Source organism: Phragmites australis, chromosome 3, assembly GCF_958298935.1.
Source record: "Phragmites australis chromosome 3, lpPhrAust1.1, whole genome shotgun sequence".
Lineage (NCBI taxonomy): Eukaryota > Viridiplantae > Streptophyta > Magnoliopsida > Poales > Poaceae > Phragmites > Phragmites australis.
Genome location: NC_084923.1, coordinates 2,217,980 through 2,235,311, shown reverse-complemented (window position 1 = coordinate 2,235,311; position 17,332 = coordinate 2,217,980). Strand labels below are relative to the sequence as shown.

At 41.5% G+C, this 17,332-nt stretch overlaps 1 protein-coding gene and 1 pseudogene across 1 annotated transcript; one reads left to right on the top strand and one right to left on the bottom strand.

The window, feature by feature from the left end:
- Positions 1-1,880: 1,880 nt before the first annotated feature.
- LOC133910866 (uncharacterized) lies at positions 1,881-2,442 on the bottom strand (annotated as a pseudogene).
- A 12,597-nt stretch (positions 2,443-15,039) lies between these two features.
- LOC133911518 (NAC domain-containing protein 22-like) lies at positions 15,040-17,107 on the top strand. The gene is made up of 3 exons (XM_062353783.1): positions 15,040-15,318; positions 15,424-15,710; positions 16,134-17,107. The coding sequence occupies exons 1-3, from the start codon at positions 15,135-15,137 to the stop codon at positions 16,611-16,613; spliced, it is 951 nt and encodes a 316-aa protein (XP_062209767.1). The 5' UTR covers positions 15,040-15,134; the 3' UTR covers positions 16,614-17,107.
- The last annotated feature ends 225 nt before the right edge of the window (positions 17,108-17,332 follow it).

The window sequence follows — 17,332 nt, the reverse complement described above, 5'->3', positions numbered from 1 at the left end:
TAGCGAGAGTTGGTTCACATGTTAATTAATACGTCCTTGTAATATGATTTAAATATGTGGGGATTAAAATTAACTGGATCATGAGAGGATGTGATATGGGATCATATCATAGATAAAACAGTAGCTAGGGTGAACAGATTGAATACCATATTCAGTTCCGTATTCTCTATACAAATACGAATATGATTCAAATATAATATAAACACAACTCGAATGTTACAGCAAATACGAATTTGAACCAGTCATTTATGGGAAAAAATATTGTTCTAATATAAACTTGAGTGAAATCCATAATTAGAAATTTAAAGATAAGTACAAATCTTCCATATGATACAACCCTGCATGACCACTATAAAAAATATGTAAAACATAATAAAATTATAATATTTTTAAACTATTTTTCAAAATAAATCTATGTATACCATATTCGAAAGTTCATCTTTAAAAAGTCATTGTTGTTAGAGTTTTAGCATATTGACTACACACTCTTCTAGTTTTAACACATTGACCCTACACACTCTTCTAGTTTTAACATATTGATTATTCATGTTTTTACCATAACCAAGCGTAAATATTGTTATTTTTGCTAGTAGCGGTTCAGAATTGTCTATGTTTATGCTTCCAGATAGATAATTCGTTCTTTCCTACGATTTTAGTTGTGTTGTCAGTTCATGCAACTAGAGCCATTACAATCACATGGCTTGGCATACAGTTTTCTCGTGTCACAGCTTACGTGGTTCCACGCGAAGCGGAGCATGTAGACAAACCGTACTTGACCAACGTGGCGGCCAACCGAGCGGCTACTGACTTGGAACCGGATCAGGATGAGGCCTAGGCACAGTTACGTGGAAAAGCGCCACCTCTAGCGGCCACCAATCCTCCACGTCAACACCTGAACCAGCAAAGCATGGGGCACCTCACACCACACGTGGCAGACAAAGCGATCCCAGATGCTCCGGTTCGACGAGCCGGACATGCCGGTTTGCTGGAGAGGAGTCATTCCTGCCGTACAACATATTTTCCTTTCCACTCCTTCTAAATTTCACTATTTCAGGTGCCTAATTTTTGAGCTATTTTTCTGACGACGACTATTTCAGAGGGGGTAGCAGGAGTTCTACTTTCATCAGAAATTTTCATTGCTGTTGGCTTCGAAGGAGGCTATAAGAGATAGGGCAGACCGATGATGGTGACAGGCGTAGGGCAGCAAGAGGGTAGGGACGCCAACGGCTACGGTGGAGAACGATTGGATGGACGATGTCAGGATGGGATGAGCGAAGATGGTCCAGTGAAACCAGGTTAGTACAGTAAGAGTGACAGCTAGACCGCTATATGAGACATGAGACGTAAGAGGCGGGAGGGCAGAAGAGCGAGCAAACACGACAAAAATGACGAGAGAAACAACATGAACAGTAATTGCGTTGTGAATGGTTGAATGGCCAGAGAAAGGCCATGGTTCGCCGTCTAAAACAATAGCTATTTTAAGGCATAAATATAACATCACTCCTTTTCTCCTAGCCTCGGCAGTGGATAAGCATCGACTGTGTTGCGACATCTTTCAGACGCGATGTTTGGAACGTACTCATGTGCGCTTGGCTATGGAGCATTCGGGCGGCATCTGTTGCTGTCGCGGAAAAGAGACGGAATCATTCGAGTGAAAATGATTTGGCATTGCGTATGGTTGGACAGGTTTTGCGACCATTTTCGTTTGGGCCACTACTGCAGAGTTTAGCTTCTTTTCGGCTTCGGCATTCGCTTCGGCTTCGTCACTTCGCGATATTGGAGAGAGCATAGAAACGGAATTCAATAACGGGCCGACTATGTCGACGACATGCGAAGAGCCGTACCACTTGCTTCTCTTGGTTCAATCGTTTTTTGGGGGCTTTCTGGAAGCTCCGGGTACAACACTTGTCTGGGCCCAAGCCTATACCTTCTCAATGGGGCCAATCAGAGTATGGAAAGCTTCACATTGCTCTTCCGGATCCGGTACGTTTATTCGTTCGCTGGCTTAATTACAGTGTGAGGCGACACGTCCAGAACAGAAGCAAAACACAGCAAGCGTAGACAGCAACGATAAAGCTACTGGATGTAAGACTGGCCGGTGATGTCGAGGTTGCGGTCGCCGGTGGACGGCGGTGGCGGGTGTTTGGGCCTCCGCACTGGCTCCTCCGGCCCGTCGGCGCTCTGCATGGCGCTGGCGCGCGGCCTGGCAGGGTCCCTCCGCCCCCTCGTTCGCGTACATCCCGCCGCCGTACGCCTCCCGCGTGAGCTGCTTCATCTCTAAGATGCTGGGCAGCTGGTGCTCGCGCTGCAGCTGCCCCGCCACGAGCTCGCTGAGGCCGTTGGGGTCGCTCGACGGCACCTTGGGCTTCTCCTCCCTGTCCTCCATTGCCTTCTTCGTGTTCGGCGCAAGCTTCTCCATTGCTCTCGTCGTGTCACTAAGGTTACTCCAAGTACGTAGCTGCTACAGAATCGGTAGCGCCTCGCGCGGGCTTGCTTAATAAATAGGTGCGCGCTGGCTGGATGGATCAGGAATGTGACGAAGTCTCGCGTGACATTTCACATGTGCCATGGCGTGCGTTTGTTTATTTCTGGCGCTGAGCCGATTGAAGGAGTACACGTGTTGAGTCCGCGACGCGCGTGGAGCGAAAGGTACATCCGGATAGGTCGGTGCCTTGAGGTCAGCCGGACGTGAGTGGCCTGTCAACAGGGCGGGTCGAGATCAGATGTAGTAAGAACATATCTGATTCAAAATCTAATTTGTATCTAATACATATAACTAAGTGTAAAATGTCTCTGACTTCGAACCTAACGGGGATCTGTGGATGTGAGAAGAAGGTGCCGAGACGGGTGAATGGCACCATAACGACCTAGGTGGTGTGGCAGCGGCCAGAAGCCAAGGTGTGAGCGACAGGCAACGACCGGAAGCCGAGACGGGCAATAGGACGTCCGTTGCCAGCCCTAGACGTGGCTTGTGGACATCACGATGTCAAGTGCAAAGCGGCCGAAATTAGCGAAATTTCAGTAATTTTTCCCTGCTCGAATGTACGGTTTGACATCACGCTTGAGCTCGTCGACGTACTCCTACCAACCTGCTACGTACATCGGGCAAGTGAACGCTTTGTATGCACATTCTTTGTACACACCATTGTGTGCGTGTGCACCAAACTGAATGGTATAAAGCACCTATACACGTGTGGCCTGTTGTGGTGTGCCGCACCACCAGGCTAAAGTTAGCGGTGAACGGACCGGTTTCCTGTAACTACGCCGGTGCATCATCACACAGTAATAAGGTCATCTCGACAGGTATTTTAAAATAGGAAAAAATGCACAAACCCCCCCATAAGTCACTCTATTTTTGAGATTCCCCCCATAAACTATTTTGTTGCAAAAACCCCCCCAACAGTAATTTAGATTTGCAAAAACCCCCCCAGCAATTGTTTAATCCACAAAATAGGTTTTCTTTAATATAAAAAATATGTAAATTCTTTAATAATTTAGATAAAGGTTTTAAAAATGATTCCTTTGGTGAAATAAATAAAATGAAATGTTTTTAATTCTATTAATCTTATATATATATATATGTTTTTCAATGATAAAATAAATGTTTTAATTATGAGAAAAATTTAGAAAATCTAGAATAATGTTTTAATAGGTTTTCTATATTTTTAATTATGGAAAAATGGTAAATAATTAGAAAATAAAGGGAATTTTTATTTTTTCTAGGTTTTCTATGTTTTTAATTTTAGATAACACATAAGGCAAACGTATAAGTTGCAATGGTATAAAGAGAATCTTCTCTAATTTGTTCGGCCGGCCTACCCATTGGCATGGCACTTGGCCGCAATCCAGCGCTCGGCCTCTCTTCCGTAGATGCAGAGAGTTCGGCAAGATTTAGCATCAGTCTCCATTGATTTATCGTTATTTGTGAACACAAATAATAAATAAAATTATATCCTTATTTCTCTAAAGGACATAATTAAAACATTTATTTTATCATTGAAAAACATATATATAAGATTAATAGAATTAAAAATATTTTATTTTATTTATTTCACCAAAGGAATCATTTTTAAAACCTTTATCTAAATTATTAAAGAATTTACATATTTTTTATATTAAAGAAAACCTATTTTCTGCATTAAACAATTGCTGGGGGGGGGTTTTGCAAATCTAAATTACTGTTGGGGGTTTTTTGCAACAAAATGGCTTATGGGGGTGAATCTTAAAAATGGAGTGACTTATGGGGGGGTTTGTGCATTTTTCCCTTTAAAATATCATCTTATATAATATAATTATATTATTTTCTAACACTATTATAGTATTTTCTATTTTTTGTCTAAATTAACTATTTAATTTTCTATTTCCATTATTCTTATACTTCTTTCAATCTTACATTCAGTTATATGGATAAAAGAGAATCGGCAAATTTAGAGTACACATTTCTCGTCTATGATCCTGAGCTAGTATATTTTGATCTTCTCGTCCGGGAATAAAAAACTTATGACAAGGTGATCGCTCTGATCTAAATATCTAATCACCACGATAGAACCCATCTCTCCGCATTCTTTTTTTTTTTAAGAGTGCAACTCAGCACGCACATAATAGGCACGTTACACTCACGACCTATGCGCAGGGTTTTAGTTACTGTTTTACAAACGGTTATCGGTGCTCGACGGTAATTGTACAGTAATTCGGTGGAATTTGATAAAAACTAGTCGAATTTTGTCAAATTCTTTATTTTTTAAATTTTAAATTTAAGTTTAATTTATAACCGCTCGATTTATAAAAATAATACAAATCGAATAGTCCAATAATCACGACAAACGAGGGTACCAACTATATTTATAACCGTGACTATGCGTGCATATGTGTGCACAATCATTACACGTGCAAGGAAGGAGATTGTGCAGTCCTGACCCACTGAATGAGCATGTCTATACCATAGACAAAGTTGCTCGGGACTTATTCTGAGAGTAAGAGCATCTACATTTCAAAAGATTTCTATTTGGCTATTTATTTTAAAAAATTCTCTCTTCATATTTCTACATACTTCAATAGACTAGTCAAATCTTATTCTTCATATCTCATTTAACTATATTTTATTTTGAAGGTTTATCTAGCCTCTAAGTATGATTTTGGTAATTAATGATAATATATATGGAGTAATAATTGTGTTGAGAATTATTAGTAGTGTGTTTCAAAGGTGATGCATTGAGGTTTGAACATGGATTCATTATAAGGAATGCCATGTGATCAAGAGAGATGTATCATAATAATTGAGCTCTAGGTGATGCTTATAAGATAAAGGAGAAGCTCAAGAAGATTGATAATAAGCTTGAATGATAAGTCATTTGTGGAGATTAAGTGAGTAAAGATGATGCTCATGAGACCAATGAGAAACTCAATAAGATTGACAATAAGCATAAATGCAAAGTTACTCGTGGAGATTAAATAACTAAATGTATGAGATTGTCAATTGAGTTTTATGAGCTAACTCATGTGTTATGTGCTTTAGAGTGAATAGGGTTAGGTTCCATATGAAGATTGACAATAAAGAATGAATGTCAAGTCACTTATGAATAGTAAGTGATTTAAGGTATAAAGTTATCAATTTAGTTTTATAGACTAACCCATGTTCTTTGTGCTTGAGAGTGAATTGAGGTTAGGTTCTATCAAAAGACATGAGTTGAATTGAGATATTCAATATAACAAGTTGGTAGAGCAAGATCAAAACAAGCTTAGTGGACAACTTATACGATTGATGCTTACGGTTTATGTCTCGGTGGTGAACCAAATTAAGATGATATGAAAAGAGAAGTCTTACATGCTTGGTGCATATGACGCAATCAAGTGAACTTCATCAAACTTCCAAAAGATTAAGAGAGGATCGAGATAGGAAGCGAGAATGATCATTGCCATCAAGAGAATAGGAGTTGATGGCGAGCCTTGAATATCTATAAGAAGCGTCGGGACTTGGATGAGATGCTCAAACCATGCGCTTAGTGTGGGATGAGTTTGTGTTGAGAGTTCACTTTACAAGTCCAGGATATCTAAAATGTGTTTTAGATTTAACAAATTATGTTGTCGGTCTTAGTGGCGAAAAGTGATTCTAGCAAATACTTAGTTGTGTTTAGCTTGTTCCATGTGGTACATAGTTTAATCTTAGGGGATTACGCTTTGTACAATAGGTGGAAATGTCCGAATCAACTTTCGGAGTGTTCTTTGTTTTTATCTAATGTGGTTGAGATCTGAATTTAGTTGGGATGTGTAGCCCTCTGAATAAGTTTTTTATAGAGTCTAGAATCACCGAAATCGAACATCAGAGTTTAAATTTATCGTCATTTTTCTGTGTATCGGTTGTGCTGATTGGAAGTTTCAATCTTAAAATCAGAAGTTCCAATCTATTGGAAAGTCTGATTTCCAGAAACTTGGTGTTCTCGGGTTCAGATAGTTTTTTAATCGGAAGTTCCGATATCAGTCGGAAAGTCCGATTTTTAGAAATCTGGTGTTCTTGAGTTTGGATAGTTTTTAATCTGAAGTTCCAATGTGTGGTTTTTAGCAAATCTGGGAGTGAGTTTCGCCGAGATTAGACTGTTGAGATATATGAGATCAGAAGTTTCGATCAGTGTAAAATCTTTTCAATGTCTAGTTTTTCAGAGTGGGGTATTTATACCCCTTGTTCTCCTAGCATGTTAGGGGCTTTTTAGCTAGTTTTGTGGTGTTAAGAAGAGGTGTTATAACTTGGTGTTTCATCTTTGAGTACCCCCTCCGCTCTCTATCAAGAATTTATAAAAATCAAGCATTTGTGCTTAGTGAGGATAGAGTGAGGTGTGTGGAGCTTGGGTTGCTTGCACGTGTCGCATCAGTTATGTATGTTTAAGAATTTGGCATTGATCGTGCGTGAATTTGGAAGTTTGTTACTCTTGGAGACCTCTGGCTTCTAGATAGCTCGGTGGTGGATTGCCAGCGATCTCCCCAAATTGTGATGACGTCCGGAAGTGGTTGTGAAACTCACTATCTCCAGAGTGAAGGAAGAGTTGGTCATAGGGAAAACGATGTGTGCATTGTGCAACCTCGTGAGAAAAAAGGTTGAAAATATATGGCTCAAATGTGACCGAGCTTCCTTAACGGAGACGTACGATATCGATAAATATTCGAACTTCAGTAACAAATCATTTGTCCCTATATTTTCTTACTCTTGTGTATTATCTTGATATACATGATTGTATGCTTCTCCATATGAACATTATTGGTCCTTCACAGATTCGTTCGGTGGGTGGGAGGTAGTATGTACTTATTATTGTTGATAATTACTCTCGCTACTCTTGTATCTTTTTTCTTGCTATAGTATGAACTCTGATTTTCTATTTCCACTTCGCTTTCTCTTCAAGGATGTTTCGCTGCGGATTTTGCTAGGTGTAGAATTGACAGGAAGAGTATTTCTGTTACATATTATTTCTTGGGTACTTCTCTTGTGTGTTGGTCTTCTCGCAAGCATTTTAGCGTTGCACAGTCTACTACTGAAGCTAATATGTAGCTGTTGCTCACAGATTTTGTGGATGGTTACTACCTTAAGGGATTTTAGGTTAGATTTCTAGAGTATGCTACTTTTGTATGACAACACAAGTGTCATAAGCTTAGCTAATAATCTACTCCAGCACTCTAGATATGAGATTCCATTTTCTGAGATACCACAATAAAAAGTGAAATATAAACTTGAAATACATTGATACCCAACATCAGGTAGCCGACATCTTCACTGAGCCTCTAGATGCTACTAGATTTGCTTATTTGAGGGGAGAGCTTGTTGTGTACTATCCCTATGGCATTATATGAAGGGGAGTTGCCTTTATATATAAACTCTATCTTACTTTTATTGCATTTGTATTGCATTGCATCATGTAAGATAATCATAGTAGTTGAGCTTTGACCTGCATATCTTTAGCATTTTTATTGCTAGATTTGAATTTGGACTAAGTTGAGTTGTTGTACGGTGCAAGCTTTTAATCTCATACTCCTCTTGATGCTTTGATATGAAAGCTCATTAGGATTATACGTTCATGTGTTGCATGATGTTTTGTTCTTGATGTTTGCATTGTTAAAGGGAGGAAAATGAATGAAAAATGGGAGAAATAAAAATTTTGCACTAAATCAAAGAAAAATATGTTTGCTTGTCTCATGGTGTGCAGATGACAAATCCAATTCAGCGGTCGACGACGGGTGATCGAGGCTAAGCAGATGCTTGGTGCCGGACGATCAAGGAGATCAGATGAATTCAATGGTGAATCTAGCTGTACATGTAGAGGTCAAACAAAGCATAAAACAGAGGATGAATACGACGTGTTGACAAAGTCAAGCAAAAGGATGCCGTACAAGTGACAAGACGGCTCGAAGAATCGAGAGCGTGAGAGACTTACCGGTGGTCAGGATTACAAGAATGAGTATACGTGTCGATATTAGAGCACTTGCTTAAGGTGTAAGCAAGTGGCGAGTCACGTTGAGAAGCGTGCAGAGAATTTCACAGTTGTGCCTTAAAACCCTAAGAGGATTGGAAGAGTCTGTGGCACCATCGTGAAACTTGCGTTAAGGCAAAACTAAATCATGAAGGCACCGTGACTATTCAATGGATGGAGGAAAAAATGAACCAAAATATCATCAGTAATAGGTAGGAGTGTACTATAAGAGATGGATATTTTAGTAATAAGCTGGAAAATTTAGGGGTCAAATTTTCTATACCTATAAATAGAGGAGTATGACTATAAAAGAGTTTGAACTGGCCACTTGAGCCTATGTGCCACCCATTTGAGAGCCTAACGCTAGGATTTTAGAGTAGATGAAGGATGAGTATTTAGCCTATGTAATAAATATGAGTTTTGAAAAAAAAATCTTTATAACTTGCCTAAAATAAGGCTGGTCTCTTTAAGTAATGAAGTTTATATTTTTGCATATGTTTGAATTCTGCTCCTTTTAGTTTCACTCTATCAGTTCCTTTGTTTTTTTTGCAAGTTTTCGATCTCGGTCGAGATTTTCATTTTCATACTTGAGCTGAATTTTTTCACCTTGTTAGAGTTAATCTTCTAGTTGCTAAAGGCATAACATTCATGCACAAAATTACACAACTAGGTATTGAATTCTTTTGCCTCTAATCCATCAATTTGGAGGGATTTTTTTTTCACCTGGTGATCATCTCCTTGAGTTTTTGGTGTTTCTACTAAAAATCTAATTTTTGTGTGAGGTTGAATCATACATTGGTTTGATATAGAACTAGATTTGATTCCAACCGCCACATTTTGTTGGATTTTCAGATTTGATATTTGAATCGAAACTTTCGGGCTGAGCTAAACTTTTACTATGTTGCTCTTGGTCCCGATTCTTTCATAAGTACGTTAGGTAAAAAAAAAATCATCTATTTAAAAAAATTATAAAATAACTATTCACCTACTCTAATCTTCTATCCGAATCCTACCATGTTTATATGTTTCTATGCAGCACTCAGGACGTTACGTTGCAAACTACAAGCAACATCCTGTGCTCCAGGCCTCTGCAACCAGTGCCCCTGCGACGCTGGTCAATCGAACCAGTGAACCGCGGCTTGAGAATGGTGTGCCGGCCAGTGTCGGGCTGAGGTTCTGCATGGGCAATTGGAGATCTGATCGAACCTGACGCATCACCAGTTCGCCACTCCATGGGCGGTAGCCTTTCTGCGTGAAACCTGATCGGATCCATAGGACGTGCAGCAAGGGCCCCATGAATCCATGTGACATAGCAGCTCTCCGAACTTTGAAGGATGGTGGTACGTGCGGCGCAGCAGGATCCGCCGCTGCGTACGCAATTTCCAGGACACTGCGCCGGCATTGACCAAGCTTTTTGGAAGTTTCCACGGAACTCACCGCGCGCTGTTCATGGGCCTCTTCAGGGCAGTTATATGATAAAACTAGCTATTAGATCTAACCATTTGAGATATTAAGACAAGACATGTTTCGTACTTAAACCATCTTTTGATAAAGAGATAGTTATTTAAAATTCTCTTTAACTTCTATAAAATAAAAACTAACAACTAATTATTATCTTTAACTTCACTTTCTTATATTTTGTTTACGTCTGTAAAATAAAAACCGGCTGCTAGCTCAATCATAGAGCTGCCATGACACATCTCTGCACGATGTACGCGCGGCATCATTTGGATTCCCTGGCCTTGCTGCTAGTAGCCTACCCAGTACGCAGTCGTAGAAGTGGGCATGCATCAATGGCTATGGCTTGGAGCAGGAATTCTCCGTCTCCGTATTTTTTTTATTTTTTTCAACACAGATTGTCATGTCCACAGTTGATCCCCGGTCCCGTTGCACGGTCGCGTCGTACTAGTACTGCTACTGTCCTTACAACCGCAGAAAGTTCAAAACGTAAACATGATTGAATTTTATTAGTTTCTGCATACGTACGGACGTAGCAACTGCTATCTCGATTTTTATTTACTCGTGACCGGTTTTTTACTGTAACAATTTTAGTTTTACTTTTTTAATGAAAAAATTACAAATACTTAAAAATATATAATACTAATGAAGTTTAATTCACCACGAATCTAATAATATCCAAGTTTTAGATATCTATAAATTCCTCGTAGAAAAAATATAAAATTAAATAACTATAGTAAAAAATTGATAAAAATAAATAAAAACAGAGATAGTACCGTAAACATGCACGAAACATCAATTGAACCTGTAGTGCCCACACGTCATTTCGATCGACCGCATACGCTGCTTACTGACGGACAGTAGAATATGCTGTCGATGTGTTGGAGGAAGCTTTACTGAAAATTGCTATCCAGTTGGGCTAGTACTGGCTACAGTAAGCCAGGAACGGATCCGGATCCCCTGACTTTAGCGGGATGAAGTCACGAGTGAACAGTAATTCGTGAGTAGATGAACAGTTCTTTGACGTCGATTTACTGTAGCATAAATACTGTAGCAACAGTTCCGTTAAATTACTGCACACATTTTACTGTTCCGTTACACTGTGCAGTGCATCTGACCATCCATCCATGATCTAACGGTCTACAGACGTTCGAAGTCACTGACTTTACCAGTAGGTGAAGTCAGAGGATCTGATTCCAGAGACAGGGAGGTCTTCTGGGTGGACGACTCGGTAGTCTTCTCTCGATTTGGCTTCACCGGAAGTCTACGGCCATTGTCTGTTCCCTATTCCGGAGGGTGTCCATGCCGAGGAAAATCATACGTGACCACAAAGAGCTGCTGCTGCAGTGCGTGATGGCGTACCGAGTCCTGACTACTCGCACGCGGAGTAGTCCACCCCGAGGTCTCCGGTGGGCTGTGTCGACATCTTCCAATCTTTTCTCCACGAAGAACGAAGAAAAGACAGTGCACTAACTGAAGCTGGGCTCCTTGCACATATGCAAGCAGTTGCAGGACTAAACAACCGTGGGGATTTGATTACTGACTCTGGTGCAATTCTTAACGCGCCATGGATACATGTCAGATATGCGATTAGTGTGTCTGAAGATTATGCCTGAATGTCCGGCTGGCACACTCCTAGAGTCCTAGTCCGAGCTATTTTGTTTCTTGGATGGAAATTCAGGTTCCGTCTTGTTCCTCTGTACAGGCGTATGGTAGAGTTGAACAAGTCCTTTTTTGCGAAAGCGGGGGAACGCATTTCCATTAGCTGAGTACCGGAATCATCTATTGTACAGAGTTTACAATTTTAGATACGAAACAAGAGTTTCCTTCAACAACTTTAGAGTTCAACAAGTCCTGAAGAAGAAACAGCGCTGTCTATCACTGTGGTGGACTGAATGATGATACAACTCAAAAGGTTCCTTCAACCGGAATAGGAAAAACGCTATGTAACGCCAAACTAAGCACCATATTTTCTTCGCCAAACTGCGGAAAACGCATGCTGCTTTCTTGACGACTCAAGAACAAATCAACATGCAGTATTCTGTTTGCTTTTGGCCTCACAAATAAGTGACCATTAATCCATGTGCACGGTCAGCCAAGGAACTGCAGTAAAACTCAAACAGGCGCAAGCAATTTCTGCCATGCAGAGCTGAACCCCTAGAATTAGTAGAATCTATCGTATTCCTTCGGACTCATGGCTTCCAGTCAAGGCATTTTACCTAACTCGCTCACAGGCTGCTGCTGCAGTGTATAAACCTACAAAAATTTGGCACTGCTTTTACATGCGAGATTTAGTCCGTCGATGCATGATAATAAGATGGAAATCCAGAGTTCGTTCGGTTCATTCGTTAGACCGGTCTTTTACAGGTTGAAAGGCAGTCCGCGTTCAAAGTAGGTCACGAACTCAAGATGGCCAAAAGGCGAGGCGCAGCCACACCCCTCGGTAATGAGAACTAGGACTTTGAAAACTTTGCAAAGCTAGAACAAACATGACGTCTAAGATTTTTGTTTCTTTACCATGGTGCATGTGCACCACTCAGCATACATGTAGCTTGGTCAGTGTCTACTGGATGTTAGCACCCGTGGATTTTCAAGATAGATTATAAAAGATGACTACTATTTACTGTAGCATGTAGATCATAAATGACTGCGGGAATGGTAATGATTCTCTTATGTTTACTTTAGACTCGAGTATTTCCTGTTCTGCCTTAACATCAGAGTAAGAAAGGTACCAAAAAAAAGCACAAAAGCAAGTGTGTGAACTATGAAGAGAGACTTTTACCCCATGTAGTGCAGGTTAGGAGGCAGTGAGTTCACATGGATATGCAGGAAGTTGACCGGAAATAGTATAGTAACTATGAATTTTGGAAGATGCTAAATTACAGATACTTTTTTTTTAGTTTTTCTTTAGTTGACGACAATTAAGTAGTTGGATGTCTTCAACCTCTCGCCCGTCTCTTGTCCTCGCCTCTGTCTTAAACAGCCCATTGACTCATAGCCATGCTCACTCCCTCGCCTCCCGCCCTCCTTCACCCGTCTCTGACGACGCTCCCGCCGCTAGATCCTTCACCACCACGCTAACCTGACTTTGTCGAGCCGTCTCCACACGCCCCCGCCTTGGCACTACCCAACTGCCATCCTCTGTCGCCCACAATCGGCGACGCCCACACTACCTCATTGCTCCGTCCCCGTGTCTGCCTCCTGCATTAGGCTGATCTCCCTCCCAAGGACCTCTTCTAAAGACATGTTTGTTTGGATTGCTATTGTCTTATGCTTCTCATAAGTTAGAAGCATAAATAAACAGTGTTGCTGAAAAGTAGCTTATAAAGAAGCCAAGAGACTGTTTATGAGAAAATAAACTAGAAACTGAGAAACTGATTGAGAAAAGCTTTTCTGTCTTTTGATGTATTGAGAAGTTAAAGATTTATCGTAAAAGTCAACAGATAAAATAAAAAATAGCTTTTAAAAAAACAAAAACAGTTTTCAGCTAGAAACCAAAAGCAGAAACTCAAATAAACAGAGTGATGAATGACCCCCATCAACCCCTTTCCCTAACCCCACCAACGTTTTTTTGTCACCTGATCGATGCATCTTATTTTTAGGTGCATGAAGATTAGAAAACGTGATGAATTTTTCAGAAAACTCCGTTGCTATACGGGGCAGCTTCAGACGTCGGAAGACTATCTGGTTGTTGGTAAACCCGAGCCAACCAAACGTATTGTTCATCGTTCCTTAGTTCAAATTCAAAAACTGGGGTTGCCTGATCAACAGATAATCTCGGTTGTCGTTTTCGGGTCATTCCAACGAAAAGTATTCTAGACGTCAAAAATCACATGTTTGTATAGATATAATAGAATATCATTTAGACCAGCTCTAGAATGTACGGTGATAGTAATTTAGTGGTAACTACACTGTTCCAACTCATAATCATGGTAATTTAAGGCTCATCCGAGATCTGGTGAAGCGAGAACGCAACTAAGACAAAATCACTTTCAGATCCAAAAAAAAAACAGTAAGTTTCAAGCTGTTTTTCTCAAAGACTGAATCGCCAAGTGTCCAAGAACTCATCCAGTGTCCACCTTTTAGTAATCAAGTTAAACGAAGCGTGCAAAAAGGAAAGAAAAAACATCTTACACATCTAGCCGCCTTTAAAAAACAATATTGCAAGTGCAAGAAAAGAAGAACAATATTGCAAGTGCAAAACCTGCTGTGGGGAAGAGAAAAATAAGAAGCATGCATGACATTGGCATCTTAGTATTCAAAATAATCCGACATTCCGTTGATGTGGAATTCGGATATGTTATAAAGTCCAGTCATATGTTTCGAAAGGCTGAACAATGTGGAATTTAATTGCTTAATTAAACTATAAAATGAATTGCATACAAGCATGTGTTTACAGAAGAGAGATCGCGCAAGCACCCCTTCACAGTCGTACAACTACTTTTGGTTAAATGTTATAGTACAAACTAAAAGACGACATATATTTATTCGACGTTATGCGAAGATGTATATTCTCCAAAACGGCTAGACATTCCAGGTTGAGCCTATCTTATTGGTAAAATACGTAGGTGTAACTGTCATATGAGTGGTCACATGTTCTAATCCTCATTTAGATGAACATGTGGGCAGTTCTCAACTGTTAATGGGCAAATAATAGATTTCGTTGTGAATAAGAAGACATCAACGATTAGTTATTGAGTTCCTGTTAAATAATGGATCTGAGGGAGACGTGAAAATTAAAGTCGTGCTAAAACTCCTACACAAGGAGCAGAACCTTCGACCACCAGGTATTCCAAATTGGACAGTCACTGCTAATATTCAAACACAGCCAGAGGGTTAATTTTTTTTAGACTAGGAAAATTAAAGGGTCAAATTGTGTGACTTAATTAACAAGTCTTCAGAGTCCAAATACACACTCCAAAATAAAATTAAAAAATCTGCAAAATACAGTATTTTTTTTGTTAAACCGCCCCAATTCATTCTCACTGAGCAAGCACTGGTCTTTTTCAGAGGTGTAAAGAAACTGCGACCACCAGTCCCCAGCAAACCGCGTGACTTCCCGATAACGCCCCCCAGCTGCCTATATAGCCGACCTCTGCTTACACCACGCCCACTCATCCATCCACCCTCCAACGTGTGTCCGTGTCGAGTACAAAGGCAAGGCAAGACAAGCAGAGCAGTCGTGATCACTTGAGGTGCAGCACCAGAGCTAGCTGAACACCAATGGCAATGGCTGGGGGGGCGTCCATGGAAGTCGTCGACCAGCATCTGCCGGGCTTCCGGTTCCACCCCACGGAGGACGAGCTCCTCGACTTCTACCTCTCCCGCGTCGTCCACGGCCAGAAGCTCCACTTCGACATCATCGGCACGCTCAACATCTACCGCCACGACCCCTGGGACCTTCCCGGTACGCCCATAACAAGAATTGTCGACGTGGTGATCGACCATCAAAAGATGGCATGCGTTTCGGAGCCGGATGATGAGGTTGACGTTTGTGACGGACTCTGTGCAGGGATGGCGAAGATCGGGGAGCGGGAGTGGTACTTTTTCGTGCCGCGGGACCGGAAGGCCGGCAGCGGCGGGCGCCCGAACCGGACGACGGAGCGCGGGTTCTGGAAGGCCACGGGGTTGGACAGGGCCATCCGGAGCTCGGCCGACGCGAATCGGGTGATCGGGCTCAAGAAGACGCTCGTCTTCTACAGAGGGCGCGCCCCGCGCGGCACCAAGACGGACTGGGTGATGAACGAGTACCGCCTGCCCGAGTTCGGCACCGGCCGCGCCGCAGCGGCGCCACCCAAGGTAATGATCGGTGCTTAGCACCTTCGGTCACACTAAAACTGAATGAAAAATGATCAAGATGGAGTAAGGGCCGTGTCATTTGCAGCCAGCTAGGATGGAACGCTCAATAATTATACTTTTTTCGCTGGTTTGGTATGAAATCGTAGTGCTGTTTTTGAACATTAACCGGGGGAGGCAAAGTAGTGCTGATCACCTTCTTGTGCATATGATACCTGATTTATATTGTTTTTCCTCTGCGTCAGTTTTGGCACCATGCAACAGTGATGTAGACATTCCACGATCACGCGGCTAGACATGAGAATTCACATGGTTGACTTATGAGACGACTAGCTTTCATTGAAACTGCATGGAAATTTAACCTTTCTGCCATGCAATCATGGAAGAAAAAATTGACAAAAATCTCACGCTTTTGCGCGGCTGCAGAAGGACATGGTGCTATGCAAGATCTACCGGAAAGCCACTCCACTGAAGGAGCTTGAACAGAGAGCCTCTGACATGGAGGAGATGCAGAGACGCAGCAACGTGGACTACACGGCCAGAGCATCCCTGGTCCGGCAAGCCGCTGCCGCCGGAGATAACTACCTGTCGTCGGACGACGTCCACGACAGCTTCCTGCTACCCTCCTCTTCCTCGTCCGCGCCATCGGGCGACAGCTACAACGCGCCCAAGGAAGCCAAGAAGGAAGCAGACGCGGTCACGGTGGCGTCGACATCTCTGCCGCAGGAGGCGAGCCAGCTGCCCAGGCTGCAGCTCCCGGCGATGAGCCACGGAGTCTTGGACCTGCCCAGCCTACAGGTCCCGACGAACCATGGTCTCCTGGACTGGATGCAGGACCCGTTCCAGCTGCGCAGCCCATGGCAGGACCAGCTTTTCTTGTCTCCCCTCGCGTATCCGCTCTTTTGAATGGGACAAAAGTGAAGAAGAAAGGGAGGGTGTTCAAATTACTAGTGTTAGTGTTAGGGTCTTTGTTTGTTTGAGTTTCTGTTTTTGAGTTTTTTTTTTGAAAAGTTGTACTTTTGATTTGTCTGAAAAGTTATTTCTGAAAATATGTTGTTGATTTCTATAATAAATTTTTAGTTTCTCAGCACATAGCTTCTCAGAAAAACATTTCTCAGTAAGCTTGTCAGCTTTAGTTTATTTTTCTTAGAAACAAGCTTTTAGTTTCTCCAAAAGCCACTTCTCTAAAACCTCGTTTGTTCTGACTTCTGACAGTAGTAAAAACAGAACCAGAAACAGAAAACAAACAGGACCTTAATCCATGATGCTAGCTTAGATGTGACGAATCATGTTGTGCATATGAATAGTACTGTAGGTGTGATCTTTTTATTTTTTTTGGTGCGTTTCGGTATGTAATGTCTGACATGATCGCGAAGTCACAATAAAGTAACTTTAGAGAAGTGGGAATTATTTTCGCTGTGTTCTGCAATCACGATCCATCAGGAATCAAAATGATTGAGGACAATAGGACATAGGAGTAGAACTTGCTTGAGTTCTGGTGCCGCTGACGCCAAACTGTCGAATATTTCTGTATATGGTCCCCTAATGTAGTCCCGAATTTTCACGAATCAGCGGGGAAAATCCAAATAACCTAGCAGAATTTTGTTGTTATACTTTTATTATGA